The sequence below is a fragment of the Capricornis sumatraensis genome, chromosome 15, assembly GCF_032405125.1.
Source record: "Capricornis sumatraensis isolate serow.1 chromosome 15, serow.2, whole genome shotgun sequence".
Classification (NCBI taxonomy): domain Eukaryota; kingdom Metazoa; phylum Chordata; class Mammalia; order Artiodactyla; family Bovidae; genus Capricornis; species Capricornis sumatraensis.
In genome coordinates this window covers 43606748-43623728 of record NC_091083.1, presented here as the reverse complement: position 1 = coordinate 43623728, position 16981 = coordinate 43606748, and the positions used below count along the sequence as shown (strand labels likewise).

Sequence of the window (16981 nt, the reverse complement as noted above, 5' to 3'; positions counted from 1 at the left end):
CAGGGATCGAACCTGGGTCTCCCACATTGCAGGCAGATTCTTTACCATCTGAGTCACCAGGGAAGCTCTACGGGTTCCTAAAAGATTCCTTATCAAGTCACACCAGGGCTCATGACACACTGTGCTTGTGAAGTGGTGTCAGGGCTGTCAGGTGAGCACAGGGTCCCGGGAGGCAGGCCCAGGCTTGGGGGGGTGGGCAGAGTGAGGGTGGTGCAGGCCCCAGGAGCTCCTCAGAGCTGGGGAGGTTTTAATATTAGTAACACACTGACTCTCAGCCTCATGGTCAGTATCATATTTTTGAAAGAAAATTGTATGTATAGCCCATTAACAAACATACCCAAGTTACTGTGGCTTTGAGGCCACGTCCATCAAGTGTAGCAGTGAGACTTCGAGGGTCCTGCCAAGAATTTGGTCTCTGGTGCTGGGACGATGAGGAAGGCCCTCCCCCCCCCACCCCCCCGCCCCGTGGGAAGAGTCCTTGCAGTTCTAGGGTCTGATCAAAAGCCAGCAAAGAATAACTGACTTATGAGAAGACGTGGTCTCTAGACTCTGAATTCTGTACTTTCTAATGATCTTTACTGCTGGCTAAAATCAGTATTAAAATGTCTCACATAGCGTCTTCAGCTAGAATTTTCCTCCAGACATATTTCTGGAAAAATATAAGGCAAAAAGACAATTCAGAAACAAAGAAAAAAAAAATTCCCAATCAGCGTGCCAACAAACCACTGTGAATCCTTGATTTTAAATTTTCGAGGTCTACTGAAGGCGGAGAGCTTTAATTAGACAAAGTCTGAGCGCCCCCTGACGGTCAACCAGGGGCCCTGCAGGAGATGCCATTTTTAGGGGTCAATTTCCTCACTCCTTCCCTTCAGCCAATCAAGCAAAGACTGTTCTTTCAGGCCAAGGCGAAGTGGGGGTGGGGGTAAAGTAGGCGGGATTACGACGAGAAACATGTGGAATCTTTAGGAAGCTGCTACTTTGGTAGAATTAAAGGAGAATGTAGATTTGCTAAGGCAGAGACCCGGGGCTTTTACCCTAGAACCTCAAGGCCATCCAGGAAAACCTTGTGTTTATTTCTCTGGACTACGAGTTCCCTGTGAGCTTCAGATCGTCCCAGGGGAAGTGGCCCTAGGGCCAGGCAAGCAGAGCCAGGATGGCCCCACTGGAGCACGGCTGCAGCCTGGCGCCCTCCACCGGCCGCTCCCGGGGCTGCACGGCTGGGCCTGAAAACCACCCACAACGGGCCCTGCCAGGGTGGGGTGGCCGGATGACTTCTGCTACCTTTTCCCCAGGCAATTATGTTACAAGCACACTTCCTTTTCTTTCGGTAAAGGTTATCTAGATCCAGGCAGTAAACTGCAGTTAACGTGGTAGGCGGTTAAAATGCTCTCTTCGGTTGAATACGTGGATCCGGGAGAGTGGAAACGGCTTCCTGGGGAAGGTGGGGCGAGACAATGTTTGCGGAGGAGAGGAAGCTCCGGCATGCACCCCTGAACAAAAGGGGACAAGTGGTCTTTACTCGGAGAACAGCTTCCTATTAGGACTCACTCCTTCGTACATTATGCCTTTCATCCCCACTCAACCACAAAATGATTTTGCTCAGGCAAATACAATGGGAGAAAAGATTTACACTGAAAGAATCTTTAATAATAAACTGTTGCCGATCTGCCTACTTGCCCGTGATTTATAATACAATAAACATCGGATTCTATTACGCTCAGGCACTGAAGCCGTGGCTCGGGAAAACGGAATATGAAAGCACAGGGACCCCACCACCATCACAATGAAATGAGCAGGGATAAATGTGCTAAGAGTATCTCTTTGCATCTTTTATAGCTGGTGTGTATTAATCTGTAACGCTTATTAAGAAAGTCATTGCTATGCAAAGCAGCGCCCAATCCCTTTCTCTGGCTTTTCAACAGAGCGCACTGTTTAGCCAATAGGACGGACCCTCTGGCCCTCATTCTGCATTCATCACAGGCAACATTTGCACAATGTATCTCTCAAAGGCGGCTGAAAGGAAGGCCTTAATACTCATGTAAACAACTGCAAACCAATTACTTAATGAATCAGGCCCACACATAATGAGGTGCAGACAAAGAGCTATAAATGCATTTTTGCGCCCAAGCCGCTGCTTTAAAGTAAAATCCCTCAGCTGTAGTTTGGGCTTAACTAGCACATCATAATTATTGTCTCTAGGACATCAGAGGAAGCCATTTTTTTTTTTTTTTAAAGGTCCAGCAGGGTCTTTTTTTTTTTTTTTTTTTGAGGTTGCTCATCAGCTCACTGACAAAATAGAGCAAAGAAGAATTTTTAAAAGTGCTACAGCAGCACTGCGCTGTTATGTTTATTCTCGAGTACTGGGTTTCGAGACCACTTGTAAAGGCAATAAAGCACGAGGAATGACTGCAGTAAGTGGGGTCCTTAAATGGAAGCCTCTAAGAAATTTCAGTGAGTCCAGGCACAAAGAGCGAGCCTGGGGAGGCATATGAACACCAAACCCAGCACAAGACACCAACTGTGACCAACAGTGAGCCAAACCAACACGCTTCAAGTCCAGAACTTTCATCACTGGATTAGTATCAAGTGTGGAGAACCAAGCGTTCCTTGAAGGGCTCTTTTTTGTTTTTTCCTCCTTAAAGGGGATGATGTGGTTACTTGTAACTTAGGAAATAAATTTCATGCAGAAATGACAGTAATAAAAAAGGCCCCTGCCTCAAACTGAAGGGAAAAGAAGTTTGATTTTATAATGAAATACTGATGCGAGCTATGAAATGTCACATGATCAGACTGAGAAAATGTTCTACAGAATCTGACTGCTTTCTGAATGTGTTGAAACATTGCCCAAAGTGGGGAATATATAAGAAAAATTTAAGAAGAATTGTTTTTTCTTAGGACCTTTAAAACAAACACTTCTAACAATCTTTAAAAACTAAAGGGATGTATTACTAAGCCAAATGGTGACATTACTCCTTAAAAATTGCCTGTAGAATTTATTATCTTTTAAAATTCTTTTCAGGAGACCTAGAACTTGAATTTACAGTAAAATCATAAAAATATACTTTAAAACTCTTCTTATCTATAATTCATTATCTCTCACTTCCTTCAGAAACATAGATAAAATGCAGGTATTAAAAATAATAGTTTTTAAAAATTAAGAGTGATTCCCTAAAATTGAACATATCAAGTTTCTAAAATCAAGAACTTAATTTCAAAAAATCAACCTCATTTAAATATATTCCAGGTCCTAAAAATACTGTAGAGTTTTCAAAACATAAATGAAAATGAATTTTTTTTTCACTGTACAAATACTACATTTCTAAACAAGTTAATCTTATGGAACATCAGAAATGCAAAGTTTCTGTTTTAAAATTTCACTAGGGCAAGTAATTATTTCAAATGTGACGTAATCATCTATAGGACATCTTTTAAGGGGAAATGTTGCAAAGGCAACTGTGTGTTGTTTTAAATGACATTTAGCTCAAAGCAAAAAGGCAGGTATGTCATCAGACAACTGCTTCTACTCCCACCCATAAACTTTTCCTCGGTGACTCAATGCTATTGCACAATCAGTATTTTATGTGATTGCAAATCTAGCACACAACTCACTTATCACTGCTCCGAAAACTTACAGTTTTAAACTACATTTTAAAAAATGTAAAAAGATAAATTTTCATGTTTGAAAATAAGCAAGAAAATATGAGAAAAGGAAATAACAGTCCAGCCCAAATAATTGGTAAAAAAAAAAAGGAGGAATACAAAAACAAATATCCAGCAATTGCTTGTATATATACCCGCTGTCTCTGAAAGAAGAAACAGGCCACTTTATTTCTTTTAAGGCCCTTCGTTCTCTCTCTGCCCTCTCCCGACACCATCCATTGTGTGGTTTCTAAGCAGCCCTACTGCGAGCAGCTGTAGACGCTAATTTGTGGTTCACTGAGGTGTCAATGGAGTCTTAAACCAAGGAAACAACAGCTGCAAAACAATACTTGGCTCTGGGGCAAATATTTTCAAAGGTAGACTAAAGTTTCAACTGTCACTTCAGATAAACAAAACCCAAACCATAATGTTCCATCAAGTCACCCAACAAAATCATGTGCAGCAAGAGTTTCACCCTGGGCGGAGTGCCATTTCTCGTCTTGCTGGCACAATTCAGAAAGGCTCCACGACTTTACCTTGACAAAGGACTCCCTTCGTTGGATGAAAAACTCACTTCCGAAGCGATTTTGTGAGTTGTCTTTGTCTTGAATGTCCCGCTGCCGGTTTTCAAACCTGAGAGGAGCAAGCACAAACGTGGAGAGTGAGTGTGGCCGCCGCGGGAGATGAAGAAGCCCTAACCTGTTAAACAAACGTCAACAGAGAAAGAGCTGTTCACAGGAGGCAAGGCGGGGAATGACAGGGAAGGAGTTCCTCTGATAACCTGCTATGGCAGGTGGTTTCCTGTGATACTGACAAAGAGTGAGTAGAAAGTGAAGTCACTCCAACAGCACCATTTGAAATGGCCACAAGGCACACGCGAGCAGAGTCCCCACGGCGGCCCTAACCTCTGGACGATTCGTGTTGTTGTAACACTTGGGCAGCGACAGATCACTGAGACAGCGATAGCTGGGAACCAGTCTCGTGCCTTAACTGGTATTCTAGATGACAGTGCCTGCCCACCGACCTTTAAGCCCTTCTACCAGACCCTTCACTAGAGGAGAATAAACCTCCACTGAAAACCATTGAGGCCACTCCTTAACTAGCCTGAAAAGGCCGATGGGGAACACATACTGCCCAGCCCTTTCCCTGGAGCTGGCCGGGGTGATCCCTGACCTCTGCCTCCTGGGTGCCCTCAGCCTTGGATGCTTCTGCTACCAGTCTTGAGTCTGGCAGTCACCTAAGATCATGGCTACAGGGTGCATGAGCACCTCCTCAAAAGGCGTGTGCTGTTTTCCCAACCTGTAACCTGTGTGTCTGCTCATAACCTCTGAGGCAAAGTGGTTCTCTTAACAAAGTGTCCATGTTCAGCCCCTAGACGGTCTGCACCTGCTTAAATGAACCGGGTCTTTTCAGACACGAGAACAAAGTGACTTCTCGTAGAGACAGGTGCACCAACCAACACGTGACACGTCCACGATTCAATCTGGGGTGGCTCTGAGATCGGCGTGCATGCCTAGCACTGCCTGGGACCGTGTCTGACAATCCCCCCAAAATGTCTGTTTGATAAAGACATCCTTGGGACAACCGGGAAATTTGAACATGGACTGGGAATTATGTGGTGCTAAGAAATCATTCTTACAGGTGAAGTTCCAGTATGCTGGTTTATATAAAAATTAGAGGGAATTCCCTGACAGTTCAGTGGTTAGGACCCAGTGCTTTCACTACCAAGGGCCCGGGTCTGATCCCTGGTCGGGGACCTAAGATCCCATGAGCCATGCAGCACGTACCCGCCCCTACACCAAAAAATTAGAAAGTCGTTAAAGTACACTTCCTTCTGTTATTAATCCATTACCTTCACAATAGGAGCTGAAGTGACTTATATTAAAAAATAAAATGTAATAAAGTAGAAACCACTGAAAAATAATAAAAATACAATAACAACATGTAAGAAAATTAAGTGAAAGAGAAAGTCGCTCAGTTGTGCCCGACTTTTTGCGATCCCATGGACTGTACAGTCCATGGAATTCTCCAGGCCAGGATACTGGAGTGGGTAGTCTTTCCCTTCAAGAAAACTAAGGAAGACTACAATTAAAACAAAAATCCTGGATTGAAGGAACTATATTTAAGCTTAAAAACTGAGCTTTTATTGGGATTCAGTCTTTTTACTTAAAGGAGCTCAAATCCCCCAACATTCAGACAAGGGAGATAGCCCGGATGACACACCCCACCGCTGGTTAACAAACTGGAAGGTGTGAGAAGAAGAGAGGGAGTTCGGGGTGTCTCTGATGGCACTGTCATGACATGCCAGGCAGACTCCAAGGGTCCATAGGCTGTTGGCAGCACACATCCTGGAAGGAAGCTGCTTCCAAACGCCTGCTGTTAAGGACGGAGCCCTGGCTCATCCTAAGGTGGTGACAGCCTGTTACAAAGCAAACTCCAGAGAGGGCACACCCCTCCGTGCACAAGCCCGGGCGGTGGCTGGGGGCTCCCAGTGTCGCTTTGCTCACCTGGCGGCTGTGATGTGGGGGCTGTGGCCTCTTGGAATCCATCTCCGGCCTGGTGTGCGCTGCCCTGGAGAGCAGACTGCTTCAGCCTCTGGTAGGCTTTCGTTTCTACAGGTGAGAAGAAGGCGCAGATAACAGGACACCCACAGGCACGAGAATGAAGTTGGACCCTTACCTTACATCACACACAGAAATCAACTCAGAAAGGATTCAAGACTTGAATGTAAGACCTAAAACTATTCAGCTCTGAGAAGAATAGGTAGGAGAAGAGCTCCAGGATTTGGCAGTGATTTCTTGGATACAGCACCAAAAGCACAGTCAACAAAATACAGACAAACAGGATACAACCCACAGACCCTTTGGTCCTTCTCTAAGTGGGGAAGACTGCTGGGAAAAGCACACTAGAGAGAGGTCCCGTGAAGGACCTGAGCGATGCAGACTCTCCCGCTGCCTCAGGTCTCAAGGCATCGTGGGTGAAGTGGAGAAAGGAGACTTAGAGTTTCAGCAGTGACACTGCAAAACGGCCCCCGAGGCCATGCCCCCACAGGGCCACAAACTACGGGGTTGGCCATTGGCTGCTTTCCTGCTCCTACTGGTTCAGTTTAAGAACTGAACCACGAGGCCCTTGTTACTGGTTAAAAACTACCAAAAGGAGAAAAAACATAACTTACCTACTCAGAATCACTCGAGATAAAAAATAAGCATTTAAAATGAACATCCTATTTTGGAGTAGTAAATGTTATCTAATTTTAAAAAGTACAGATCAGGGATTTTATTTCGAAAATAATAAATTCTAAGGAAACTTTTTAAAAAATAAAAACATTGCTGAGTTGTTAAATCAGTGCATACTGGAACTAGTATTCTGAAAACTTTATACTAAAGGGAAACACCAGATGCGGCACATGCAGGAGGGGAAAGTGTGTGTGTGTGTGTGTGTGTGTGTGTGTGTGTGTGTGTGTGTAGTGTGTGTGTGTGTGTAGAAGTGGCCTGGCCCATTGTCCCAGTTGTGTGTGTGTGTAGTGTGTGTGTGTGTGTGTGTGTGTGTGTAGAAGTGGCCTGGCCCATTGTCCCAGGGCGACTTGGACAGGAGCACATCATAATACTCTGATTGATTCTAACATTCTTGTCACTTCAGAGTCCCTGTAAGGCAACATCGGGTGCGGGTAAGGTGTTAACGAAGTCAAAGGTGGGGTGTCTTAATTCTGAACAGGTAAAGAATCACTGTAAACGAGATGAACATGCTGTTACGAAGATCAACCAAAGTTTTTCAGCTTTTATGATACAAGTCCAGACTTTAATGACCATGTGCTATTTCTGCATTCATTTAAACTTATTTGGGCAAGGAAAAGAGAGCAAAGATGGAAAGAATTTTTTTTAAAGAGAAAGAAAGAAAAAGGAAGAAAGAGAAGAGAGCAGCCTCTGGGTGAACAAAGGCCCCTGGTGGCTGGAGCTGGAAGTTGGGCTCGTCTGTCTACCATCTGAAGGGAATCATTTCACTCCAGCGAGCCTGCTCTTAGGTTTCTCAGAAATCAGGAACACATGTTATTTATTTTCCAGAGAGAATTTTTGTGCAAAACTTTACGTTACTCGTTGTGAGGTGATTTCAGGCTGGCGGGTGGGGTGGGGATTAAGCATTTTGTCCGAATATGAGACGGAATGGATCTCCTCGCTCATCTGAGCCTGGGAGGGAGGGCTGGGCAGTGAGCTGCCTCAGTCCAGGGACCATCCTAGCGCCTGGAAATCAGGGGCCACGGTCACACGCCCCACACCTCCCTCGGGTGCTTGCTGCCTGTCCTATGCGGAGGACTCCAGAATCTCTCCCTGAGCTGTGTCCGCTGTCCACATGCAGCGGTTTGGAGGGAGAAAGCTAACGTCTCCCACCCATTCAGCCTGAGCCTGCCTCCTTCCTAACCCAGCTCCTCACTGGCATTTGATCCTTAGATCTTCTGGGGTCCTTCTCTGAGCAGAGACACTGGTGGCCCCTGGGACAGTTTTTATCTGGGATGTGGAGACCCAGACCTGAGTAATATGGGGTTGGCAAAGCTAGCTGAGGGCCTCTGGGGGCATCGCCTGCCCTTACCTCTGGTGAAAGCTTCGGTTAATGGTTTCAGGGCAGAGGTAAGTTTAAACGTGAAAGGATTAGCTGCACTCACTGGAGGAGCAGACACTAACTGAAGCAGGACCAGCGCCCCCAAAGCAGCAGGAGGGGCTGGGGCAGAGCTCAGGACGCCAGTCCTTCTCCCCTCACTCTTTAGTCAGAAGAGCAGCACAAAACAGCAGACCAAGCACTGAGAGATGACCCAGAAAGGAAAAACAGGATCAAGGGTTGGTTTACAAAAAAATGACCAGGAGAGGCTGAAGGCTATGCAGCCTGTAGAAATAAGGGCCGAGGAGTTTCAGCACCCGGATCACAGGTTCTGCCGCAGACAGCGAGGATGGGGCAGGGTATATGTGCAGATTCTCAGGGGCCAGGCAGGACCACACATGTGACTCTGGCCAGACAACGGGGGAGGGAGGTTGGGTCCTGTGGCTGTGGGGCAGCAAGGGGACAGGAGGGGGTTTGCGTCCTGTCTTGGGGGGGCGGACAGCTGTCTTGTGGCCACAGTCAACAGCTGCCAGGTGAGAAAATGGGCCTAGTCTTGCCAGATTTCTGCCCTAAGAAAATTAAAATACTGCCCAGGCCACTCAGAACATACCTGCAACTCTGAAACCAGAGGGCAGGGAGAAAGTTTCTTGTGTTCACTGAATGAGGCACAAGCATCCCTAGAGACAAACCTCAGCCATGGGACACAAGCTGGATGTCAGGGCCAGCTTTTCCCGCTGAAGGACCCAGCAGCAGGGAGGCCGCAGCAGTCCCCGGGGATGTCGAAGGAGCTATCCGTATCAAACAAACCATATTTCAGAATCCTTGGACGCAAGAGGACAATTTTTGCTAGGGGTGCTCAAACAATCCAGACCCTCTTTTGGAAGAGCCTAGAAGACTTGGCCAGGACTTCAACATCATAAGGCAAAGCTACAGACTTGAATTTGTGGCAATCCAAGTCAAGGTTTTTCTGGAAGAAGGCAGTGAAGAATCAATCAGTTGAAGGCTGCACACTGCAGCCATGCATATTCAGTTATTAAATAAATGAGTGAGCAGACGCAGGGAAGGGAACAAAGCTGGAGGTTCCAGCTGGCCTGTTATGAATAAGGTCGGGACGAGGGTCCTTTGTACCTTTTTGAGGTGCAAAGACCTGAGACCTGAGTCTTCACCACTGCACTTACAAATTTGTAAGTCTACAAATTTGAGGACTGGGTGGCCCCTTAAGGAGTCACTTTGTAGCCTGTGACTCCCAACTCCAGAGAGATTCTCCTTCCCGTCAGTAATATCAAACTCTCAAAAAATATTGAGTAGTGCAAACAGTTAGATAAAACAACTATTTCTAAGAACACAATGATGCTCGGATGCACACAGAAATAGCATACACGCATGCACAAGCTTGCAGCTCCGAATTGCTCAGTCAGGCTTCTCTCACATACTCAGAGTTGTGCTGAGATGGGGAGTTTCAAAAGTAGAAAATATTGCAGCTTAAAATACAAAATAAGGCAAGGGGCCCAGGGAGTTAATATCTATCCCTGGCTATCAATTCCAGGCTGATGACACAACGAGATAAATATTATTTTTCCCTACTTGGTCACACAAGCTGGCTGAACCCAATCATCTATCTTCTTGCAAAGTGGTGAAGGATCCCTGAGATTGTCTTCTTTTTTCTTTTTGATATTCATTTTGTGTCCAGAAAATGGGAACCAAGAAAGAAAATGAAAATGTGCTGAATAAAGGGAAGCAGGAGAGAGATGGCACTGAGGAAGAGAGAAAAAGCCCCAACTTCTTATCTTTCGTTCTCTTTTATATGCAAATGTACACCTGCTAAAATACTTTTAAATCTACAAATAAAAAGAAAAAGAAAATATCTGATGAACAAGTGCTTTTAACAACCCATTACAAGAGCCAGATAAACACTTGGTCCCCCAGCCTCTGAGGGGTGTCTCCAAGGCATAGGGTCATCCTGGCTTTCGAGGAAATCCCTGGTGAAGAAAGAGCTGGGTCCAGAGAGGGAATAACAAAAGGGGATGTGAACAATGCTATTAGCGCAGCGAGAAAAGTGACCTTGAACTGAGAAAGAACCGGGCATCTCTGAGCCAGGGAGCATAATTGCAATTCCTGCAGGAAGCATGCAGAAATTCTAAACTTAAATTCAAAAAATATTTTATGTCTCTGGGTTTCCCAGTGCTGTTGCTTTTCATGTGTTTCTGCATCCAGGCCGACTTTTCCTTCACATTGCGCTAGATGCAGCAAACCCAGGTGTTTTTCCTAAATAAGATAAAAATTGTAGGATGGAATGCTAAAATTAATTCTAAAGGTAAACATTATTACTGAAAACCCAGAAATCACTTGTCCAGTAATCTCAAATTAAAACAAGAAAATATTAGGATAAGGGTGCTTTCACAATTCTGAAAATACAGAAAACTCACCTATATTTAGAGATTTAAAAAAAAAACAACAACAAACCACCACCTGTCTATGTGAATGTAAGGTACACAGGTTGGCTCCATAACCAAAACCACTTGTCATATGTAGACTGCCACGCCGCCAGCAGTCCTGGGCCAGGGCACCTCTCAAGCCAAGGTTCTTCTCTGTTCTCGCACGAGATGGCTGATGCTCAGAGAAGGGAAAAGCTCCTCCTTTCAACCAGTTGCCTGGAGATGCTTCAGAAAAGAGGTGTTTCCATCACATCCTGAATTTCTATGGGACAATTCAACGGTTACACCTGAAAATAAGTGCCAGGCTGGTAACTGACCTTTAGTGAATGTTTAAAAACCGAACTGAAACCGTTTTGTTGATGCTATTTCACACGATAATTCATAATCACAGTGCCAGCCATGTAACACTGCTCAGTCACGGGAGGTGAATTTTCAACTCTTGAGGTCATGGAATATTTAACTTTTGAGTCATTTTGATCAGGAAGTTATATCTTACTGGCATAATTAATAGTCCTTAAAAACAATATTTTTAGTCATTTGCACTCAGTGATTTATAAGATGAGAAGAGTCAGAATGAAGACTCTTTATTATCATAATACCATGATATTATAATATCAGCATTATCATCATTTAGAGTTGGGCCAGGAGCAATCACGTAGGAGATAAACCAGAGGCGACAACGTAAACTAGGATGAAATCCCTCCCCTCCCCTGCCAGGTTGAATAGTGCTTCTCCCAAATTCATGTCCACCCAGTACCTCAGAATAGGACCTGCTCTGTGAACAGCATCTGTGCAGATGCACTTGGTGAAGTATCTCAAGATGAACTCATCCTGGATTCACTCTGGGCACTGACTCTGCTGACTGCTATCCTGCTAGAAGAGGACACAGAAGCCTAGACACAGAGACGGCGGTGACACGAGGCTGGAGGCAGAGACTGGGGTTATGCTATCACAGACCTGAGGCTGCAGCAGGCCTGGAAGGACGCTCCTGGCGCCTTCACAGGGCACTGCTGCCACTTTGATTTTGGACTTCTAGAACCCACAGCTGTGAGAGCAAACAGGTCTGTGGTTCTCAGTCTGTGATGCTTTGTCACAGGAGCCTTTGGAGTCACACCCTCCCTGAGCCCTGACTGCATCGAAGCATCTAGAGCCTGACCTCCCCCTCTTTCCACTGGGGTCTCTTGCATAAAAGAAGTGTGGTTCACAGGATAACCTTCAAGGAGGGTTCAGCTCTGAGGCTCCCTACTCCATGATTCTCAGGCTTAGGGAGTTGCCTGGTGTGTTACATACACAGACTGACGCCTGGGCTCACACCTGGAGGTCCTGGGGTACCCAGTTCAGGATGTGGCTGGTGCACGGGTCGGTTTTAAAGGGCCACGTGGGATTCTGCTGGGCAGCCTCTGAGCAGAATTTCTCAGGCACTTCTGAGTTCATTCTTGGGAACATATCCGCTTAGGAGCTCTACTGGAAGGTGCCCTCCATTCCTCCACAGCCACAGTAAACAGGTGCTGCCAGCATGCAGCATCTGGAGTGAGGAGTTCTCTGCTTTCATGAGCAGCAGGTCCCAGGGTGAAGCCATGGTAGCCTGATTCCTACCACAGACATGGGGCCACCTGGGCAGGGCCAGGGCCAACCCAGCAGCAGACTGCTTTCCTGGCTGCCCCGGGCACAGCATCCGGACCTGACTGGGCATCTCCAGAACAGAACAGGTGTGGTGCAGACTCAAGACAGACTCCGGCGTGCAAGCGCTTTGCCATTCGCCTTCGCAGTCCTGTCGTCACTGCAGTTTTCTCTCCCAGGAGAGATCCAGTTTCCTGTGACGATGTGGCCATCGTCCATTCCCAGCCTTCTCCCACTCTGTGGTAAAGCTCGAGCAATGTTTGGGGAAGCCCTGCCCAGAGTCTGACAGCACCCTTCAAACCTAGGCTGACCTCCCACAGAGCTTCTAAACGGATGGACCACAGTCTGACCTGGAATATTTCAGCTTGCCAAAGAATATCAGTGAGAAATGGCACAGTCAGGCAACCACTTTCAACACAGCTTGACCAAGAGAATTGGTGTCAAAAGAATGAGAGGCTGAATGGACATTCTTAGAGGCTTAATCCTCTTGAGATAAAAGCTGAGAGCCCTTTACACATGGAGCTTAAGGAGATGAGTTTTGCCAGGATGGGCACGTGGGTGGGAAAAGTACTGGTGGAGTGACTGATGGAAAGAGACGGTGTGATGGCCTGAATCAACAAGCGCTTAAGGGAATTCCTTTACACTCTCATTTTCATTCATTTGTTTGACAAAATGAGTGTCCACTGTGTCCCAGATATTGTGTCAGGGGCTCTGTTTTCTCTGACACTTAGCATAAGCTGCATCATTTACTACATTAAATGTCACCAAATTCTCAAGGTAAATTGAGTATAAATACCAATAAAATTACCAATGGGGGAAACTTCCCTTTGGGGGTGTGAGTGGTTCAGAGGAAGACTTTCTTAATCTAGACAAGCATGGCTTCAATCCTGGCCTAAGTGCTCCAGGGAGATACTGACCTGATGGTCCTGTACCTCTTGTGATCTCAGGCTCACCTAGGGGTACAGGCTCACCCCACTTTACAAGGGCCACCCCGGGACTGTCTGCACTCAGAAATCCTTGCAAGTTGCCCACCTCTCCAGGCTTTCTTCTTCATCGCTCTCAAGAGCATCCTTTCAGGGCTCATCTTTTGTTAAGTTACAAGCTGGTATTTAACTGATCCAGATGCCCTGAGGCAGGTGCCTCTCATACAACAAGAGAGGCTGGCTGGTGGGATGGAAGGACTTTGGGGCTTAAATACTGAAGTTTGAGTGTGATTCAAGACCTGACACTCTAGCTATATGGCCCTGAAAAGGGCTCTCAATCTTTCCAAGTTTGCTGGGCCATCTGGAGAACTGTCTGTTCCTGCAGGGTTGCTATGACGGTTAGAGATGTTGGAGGCTTAGGAGGGTGAGGACCCAGTCTCTGGCTGTCTCTGGCCATCCCTGGATTCAGCTGAAGTAGAGGTGTGACATATATGCAGATTATATACTATTCTTGTATACAGAAACCCACACAGTCATAGATAATCCCCTTAACCTTTGATTTCGACCTAGAATCTTTAAGGTGAACAACTAGACTAATGAAAGAGTGGACTGTGTTAGCAAACAGATCAAAGGTTCGCTCTTGCTCGTGGTTCAAGGATGGATGTCTCTTCCAAGTCCTCAGCAGGTGCCTGTGCTGTGCGAGCAGCCGAGGGTCTGTGTTCTCTGGGTGCAGCTCTGCACCAGCTCCTAGCTCCCCAGGGGAGCTGCCTGGCCCCCACCACGAGGCACCCACCACACACCATACGGGGACATGGGGACCTCGCCAGAGAGGTTGCCGGGAGCCCTTGCAGCTGCCGTTTGGGCCTCTTCTTGGAGGGTTTCTTCATGAATATGAGAAGTTCCCAAAGTCCGTGAAGTTCTCTTCAAGATTCCTTTCTGATGAGGTAATGTCCTTTGGATTCAAATCTTCATTTGCCTTCTGATGTGGAAACTTCTGGCAGAAATGGATTCAGTGGGAGATGCTGACCATGAGGACCCGTGGCAGCGCAGGGCTGGGCGGTCCCAAGTAGCTACCATATCTCCAGGAAAGCGAGCTGCTGTCAGGCTCCCAGGCTGGAGGTGCCCGGCGTCCCTCTGGGACCATCTCAGGGTTAGTCCCTCTGGGACCATCTCAGGGTTACTCCCTTTGTGGCACTGCCCCAGCCCTCCCACTTCTCCCCTCTGGGTTTCACATGTGAGGTTCCTTTTAACTAGAGGTACAGGGATGAAAATGCTACGGCCAGTGGGGCCAGTGCGGAAGACCAACATAAGATGCACACAAAGATCATCGACGTAAACCACAGCTGAAGTGGGCTGCGTGTCCAGTAAAGGCTTAACGCCTTCACGCTCCTGACCTCACCTTACACATTATCTGGCTGGGCAAGAGGTCTGCTTTCCCAGGTCAGAGGCTCAGTGGGTGAAGAAACAGAGCAGGAAGTAAAGAGCTGGCTGACAGCAATGGCTGATGCCAAAGACTATCACATTTTCTTAACCCTCCGAGGGCAGCCTTGAAAATGTTCCTTTTCTTTGGAATTTTCTAGAAGGACTGCAGCCTGTACAGATGGGGAAGCCTCAACAGAACGATTACAAAAGGGGAGGCTTCTGTCTTAATTCATACACCTGCCTTACTTTGTTGCTGCTCAGTCTGACTCTTTGTGACTCCATGGACTGCAGCATGCCAGGCCTCCCTGTCCCTCACCATCTCCCAGAGTTTGCCCAAGTTCATGTCCATTGTGCTGGTGATGTCATCTAACCATCTCAACCACTGTCAGCCCCTTCTCCTTTTGCCTTCAATCTTTCCAAAGCACTAGGGTCTTTTTCAGTGAGTTGGCTCTTTGCATCAGGTGGCCAAAGTACTGGAGCTTCAGCTTCACTATCAGTCCTTCCAATGCCTTACTTTACCAAAGGCCAAATCTCCAAATAATCATGGCAAGACACAAACATTAATGAAGAGATCAAGATCAAGAACTCAGAGATCAAAGTAGCTGTAACGATAGATACAATCACAGCAGAGCAGAGCTGAGGCGCCCAAGGCCTCCGGCAGGCACGTGAGGGGAGGTGCCGAGGAGGGGGGTGTGGTTGCTGGGGCAGAAACACAAGGTCCCCACTAAGAAGATGCTTCAGACAGCTTTTTCACATTTTCCAGGTTATTTTATGTCTACTTCTTTGGCCTATAATAGGCACAAAGCTTTTTTTTTTTTTTTTTTTAGCTGCCAACTACTGACAGATCAATGACAGATTGTTGGAGTTATAATTTAATTAAAAAAAATCTTCATGGCAAATAACCTACTTTGAGGCACATCACACCTCTTCTTGCGTGAAGAGAAGAAAGATTTGAAACACTGATACTTAACTATCTCCTCTCTTATTAGGAAATTCTGAGATATACAGAGGACACACTGGAAGTTCCAGGGGTGGGGGTGAGTGACACGGGTGATGGGGTGAAAGGGCACAGACTTCTGGTTATAAAATCAGTAAGTCCTGGGGATCGAATGCACAGTGAGGTGACTATAGTTAACGCCTCAGGACTGTGTACCTAAACACTGCTGAGAGAGGAAACCTTAAAAGTTCTAGTAAAAGAAAGAAAACCTGTAACTGCATGTGGTGACGGACACTAGTGAGGCTGACTCTGCCCAACATCCTGCAGTGTCTACGCACAGTGACTCATCACGCTGCGCACCTGACACGGTATGTCGCGTGCCAGCTCGCCCTCAGTTAAAGAGTCCTCTGGGGAAATCACACCTGTACTAATGAGGGGATACCGACTCATCACAAGGGGCGTCTGCAAAGAGTGCTGAGCAAACAGGGATCAACAGGAGACAAGGGGACTTCCTGGTTCCCCAACAGGAACTTGTGATTCGAACTGAAGCAAATTCAGAGGTCGCTAGATATCCTGCACTCAAAGGCAGATACTGACCTTCTGGATGTCTGTAGTTTGGGGAACATCTACACTTTTATTAATTCTACTAAAAAACAAACAGGGAACTCTATCAGAGTTTTCTTAAAATGAAGAATAAAAATCCAATAAACATATCACCGGGAAAACATTTCAAGGAAAAGAAAACCTCTGTATTTTGGAGTGAAATATTATCTGATGCAGAACATATACAATAATTGCTCCACTATAAACTCCTTTTTCAAAATCGGAGTTCATTGCAGACACATGGGTTCAGAATTCATCATCAGGCCATGAATCGTACTGCCATAAAAGAAACTGTTCTCTTTGCTGATAAACAACAAAACTAACTCATATGCAGATGCATGCCTCAGTACCTCGGTGCAATGGTGTATTTACTTGTATAAATATTTAAAGTCAGACCTTTGAATTTATAATGAAGTAGCACACCACTTTACAAAATAAGGTACTAGTAAATTTAGATGTATGACAAACAGAATTCTGATCAGAATACTAATTGCTGCTGTTGATATTCTAAAACTAAAAAAAATAATGACATTCAGATTTCATCTAAATAAGCCAAATACATGTGCAGAAACCTTAACAGATCTTAACGAAACCTTACTGCTAAAATTTGTAATTGATCAGATGGGCTTTGTAACTGAGACACAAGCAGCTTCCTGTCTGGCACTTTTTTTCCTGCTTTTTTTAAAAAAATAATGATATAGTCAATTATTACAGGAAAGAATAGAGGAAATCAGACACATCTGTAGTTGGCCATATAATGACTGGTGTCCCCATGGGGACTGGCCTTTCCACATAGAGGCAGGCACTGAAAG

At 46.0% G+C, this 16981-nt stretch overlaps 1 protein-coding gene across 1 annotated transcript in view; it reads right to left on the bottom strand.

Annotated features, from left to right (window-relative positions):
* Positions 1-16981, bottom strand: part of KIZ (kizuna centrosomal protein) — an 87882-nt gene that overhangs the window by 6474 nt on the left and 64427 nt on the right. The window contains exons 11-12 of the mRNA XM_068987594.1: positions 6147-6251; positions 4176-4272 (exon numbers count right to left, since the gene is read on the bottom strand). Of these exons, the coding sequence (XP_068843695.1) occupies positions 4176-4272; positions 6147-6251 (202 nt within the window). The remainder of the gene's footprint in view (positions 1-4175; positions 4273-6146; positions 6252-16981) is intronic.